We start from the raw sequence: 3976 nt of genomic DNA on the forward strand, positions 1-3976 counted from the left end.
TCCCTACATTTTTTGCGGATGGAGATGAAAAACTACCAGAAGACCTGTATGATGAGGAGGTTTTCCAGTTCACAGATCCATCTGTCACATATGCATAATGCACTTCACATCTTTGAAAACACACTTTGTTATTTTCACAAACTTTGCAATGCTGTATAAAAATAAGCCTATGAATTGCAGTCTGGCCAGCTGACTTGAACACTTCAGATATTGCCATTTTGGTCAGGTAATAAGATTTACCACTGTCCATTTCAAACCTGTATTTAAAGCAGCAGGTGAGTCTGAGGGGCAGATTGTAAAGCATACCAAGCCATTTGTTGTCAGTAATCTTTTGTCCTCTGTCTCAGGCTGTGAAAACTTACGTGTTGTGGAAAACCTGTTGTTTAGAAGATGGTTCTATTCAGTTTTTTGAATGGTACCAAACTTTTTTTATGGAAAGTATTCTGTCCAGCTCTGATCAATAAAGAAAAAAATACTTCCAAATCTGCCTTAGCTAGCTCTGATCAATCAAAAAAAACTTCCAAATCTGCCTTGGCATCTGAGGGGATCTGTGAAAAATAATCCAAAATAAAACAAGAAAATGCATTGATGTATAGCAGCATGAGTGTGTTTTGGTTTCTTCTTTTCACTAGAGCTCTTTCTCTCCTTTTGATTTAATGTTGAGTTTAACATGGCAGATAACCAGCAAACTTCCTGGAGGAAAGATGATGCCAGCCACTCTCTGTCTCTTCAGAGAGCTCTGGCAGTGTGTACGGTGGGGGAATGTTCAGGTGGGAAATGTTCAGTATCAAAGCAGCACTGAGACTGCAGTTGACACCTGTATGTCGCCTTCACTGACAGCTTGTTCTGAACTTCACAGAGGGTCCCTTGCATGCTCTCTGGAGAAATATCTCCACATCTACAATTGTCTGTATTGGATTCTTGCGCTGTTACAGAAGAGCTATCACGAAGAAAACAGGTCAAATGTGAAGGATTTGTCTTAATGATAATGCTTATTTTTCTTCTACTTCACCTTTCAATAATAGCTGGAATCGGTACACTCTTATTTTTCATCTTGAGTGATTTACAATTTATAACTGACCTTTTGAACACTAAATCCTGTCACATACAGAAGGAAGTACCTGCATATCTGTCAGTGCTATCTGAGCACTTGCAAGGTTTGTAGTAGTTCAAGATTTTCCATGTATTAAGCTACCATTAATGCTGTGGCAGTGTTGTCTACTCATCTTTACAGCTTCATCACAAGACATCAAGTATCTAAAGTAAATATGAATTTTTTATTTTTTTTTTAAACCTTACTAATAGTATCTCACTTTTGACTGTGATACTGGTAAAGAGTGCAACCTGTCACCTGTTCCAGGGAGCTGCTGTTTCCTGAAGAGGTTTTTGGTGTTCAAGCTATAACAAAGATGTTTAAAATTTCAGCATTTCAAGTTTACTTGCTGTTGAACACATGTAAGTCAGGGTGTGTCCAAATGCATAGCTTGCTGTTTTGCTCATTTATGGGATAATTCTGGCACACACATGCCTTCCTTGAGCATTGTGGTTGTTATTTATTTGATGTTATTTATTTAATTTTATTTATTGAATTGGTAATGATCCTGAACTATCACTGAGGTGACCATGCAGAAGGATGCTTTCTCCTACTTGTTTTTTCAGCCAGAAGTTCCAGGACTGTGGGATCCTCTCCTGCAAGTTGTTATACTTAAGGTATGCTTTCAGTGTATGCCTTGAAAAGCACTAAGTCAAATGTGAGCTCAAAGGCAGTCACAGGATTAAAAAAAGTAAATAAGGATTATTTCTATGTCAAGTGATATTTCAGCTTGAGGGGCAAGTTGCCAGCTGTCCTGGTTTGAGCCAGGATGAAGCCAATTTTTCTTTTTACTGATTTTTTTTTCCTTCAGTAAGCTTTCTTGTAACTAGCAACAGTGTGTTCTGCTAGGCTGATAAGACAGTGGAATGTTTTTCTAACTACTGAGGCTTCAAGGCTGCACCTGCACTCTGCCGGCACAGACCTCAGTACCTCAGTTTCTGTCTCTTTAGTGAGAGAAGGACTTTTCCCTTTTTGGCATAACCAATGGAATAACAATGATCTGATCGTGTTAATTTTGGAATGACTGCAGTTAGGGAATTCTGTAGTTAACCTTGCCTTCCATTTGTTAAGCTGTAAAATTTCTGTTGCAGCCTGTGTACTGTCCGAGTAGTCTCTGCAGTTGTGCTTTTGAAAAGCAGGCTGGATGTGAGCCATGTGATTTTTCCAGATTCTGCTTAGTCAGGTAGGTATTGGTCTCATTTTTCTTGAGATGTACAGGTGAAACCTTTTCCATCTTTGTTTATCAAGAGTGCTTGGACACTAAAGAGCTTTCATAGCTGAAGCAAAGACTGACATCCTGACAATGTTTTCTGTAGAGCAGATGCAGGTTGAAATGGGTAAGATCTGTTGCTGTGAGCTCAGAGTACGGCAGCCTAGGTTGGAACATAAACATCTGTTAGACCTGTTCTTCCATCAGATGGTGTAAGGCTTTTGGTGGTTTATATCTAATGGCTCCCATCTCTGTCTTCTGCTCTTCTGACTAATGAAGGGACTAGGTACAGGAGAAAGACAGGCTGAATTTATTTCAAGGAGCAAAATCATTCAGAAGTGTAATGACACCAAATGGTTGAAGCTCACCTAGAAGTTTGTTCTTAGAAAAGGCTAAGGGTGCTTGCTGAAGTATTTTTAGATTTTTCCAGCTGAGTATTTACTCTCTCAACATGGCTGAAGATTGTCGTGGCTTAGCAAGCAGATGTGCTTTTAAGAGTCAAACAAATGCAGACAAAATGAGGCCATCAAATCCTTTTGTCTCAGGAGCCAGTGGTTTCTTGTACTAAGGGATGTGTTCATTTTTCTGAAAATGCAAATGCAAAATCCACTCTTGCAAGTGGATACCTGTGTTTCGGTGCTATTCCTGTGTACTGAAAGTTTAGAGCTATCAGGGAACATGTGCCCAGGCAGCAATAAAAAGAAGCTCTTATTACCTGTAGATTATTAAAGAAGGAGCTGAACACTTTTCCCTGTGGGTCAACATCCTACCCAGTTTGTTTTGCTCTCAGAGAAAGTAATTGTTGGCAAGCTGTGCTACCAATACCAGAACTTGGGAAGCAACTGAGATCTGGTGTGAACTGTGTGCCTCTTTCAGCAAAGAAGAGAACAAAGTATTGATCTCCTCTGGGATTATAATGCTTGGAAGCTGCACACTCTCTCCTCAGCTTCTTCTGTGCCCTTGGGCAGGTGAAGGCCTGTGCTTTCCTCAGGAAAGCTTTGTGATGCTTTAAAAATCATAAGAGGACCCAGTAGAAAGCATAAGTGGTTTTAAAACTATGATTGCGTGTAGGTTTATTGTTCCTGTTTGTAGTACCATTTTGGCAGGAGACGCATTGCACAGCTCTTCTTTTCATGTTTTCTCTGGCAAAACACTGGCATGCACCAGTACCTGGTACATACACCCTGGGAATGTAACTATGCCTGGAGCTGCCCAGGAGGATGAGGCAAAATGCAGATACCAAGCCGTTCTGTCATGTTTATTCTGTTTTGTGCAGGCATTTGTGAATGTAAGGGCTGTGGGCAAGATGCTGAGCTGGCGTTTGCATGTCCAGGGGCATGTTACCCCGTGCTCTGTTTGGGCTAGCGGAGTGTTTTTAACATCACAAAGATGCTGCTTTGGAGGAGGATGTAGGATTAAGCTTTAGCTGTATCCGGGGTGGCATGACTGCCTTGAAAAATAAATACTTTTGATTAATAACCCCTCTCAGTGGTTCAGTAGTAGTACACGAATAAACAGTGGCAAGCTTACAATCTAAGTTGAAGGTAAAAAGACATCAGGAAGAGGAAATCAAAACACTCATCTGTCACTTGACAACATAATTGCAGTCATTTATGATAAACAAGAAGAGTTTATTTCTTTTGAATCCATACTTTTAAATACCATTGCACTGT

General features: G+C 40.1%; 1 protein-coding gene across 1 annotated transcript in view; it reads left to right on the forward strand.

Annotated features, from left to right (window-relative positions):
• Window positions 1-98, forward strand: part of MRPL3 (mitochondrial ribosomal protein L3) — a 26115-nt gene extending 26017 nt beyond the window's left edge. Inside the window, exon 11 of the mRNA XM_010007593.1 lies at window positions 1-98. Coding sequence (XP_010005895.1) covers window positions 1-98 — 98 coding nt within the window.
• The last annotated feature ends 3878 nt before the right edge of the window (window positions 99-3976 follow it).

The sequence above is a fragment of the Chaetura pelagica genome, unplaced genomic scaffold (genome assembly GCF_000747805.2).
Source record: "Chaetura pelagica isolate M959 unplaced genomic scaffold, ChaPel_1.0 scaffold10, whole genome shotgun sequence".
Taxonomy (NCBI): Eukaryota; Metazoa; Chordata; class Aves; order Apodiformes; family Apodidae; genus Chaetura; species Chaetura pelagica.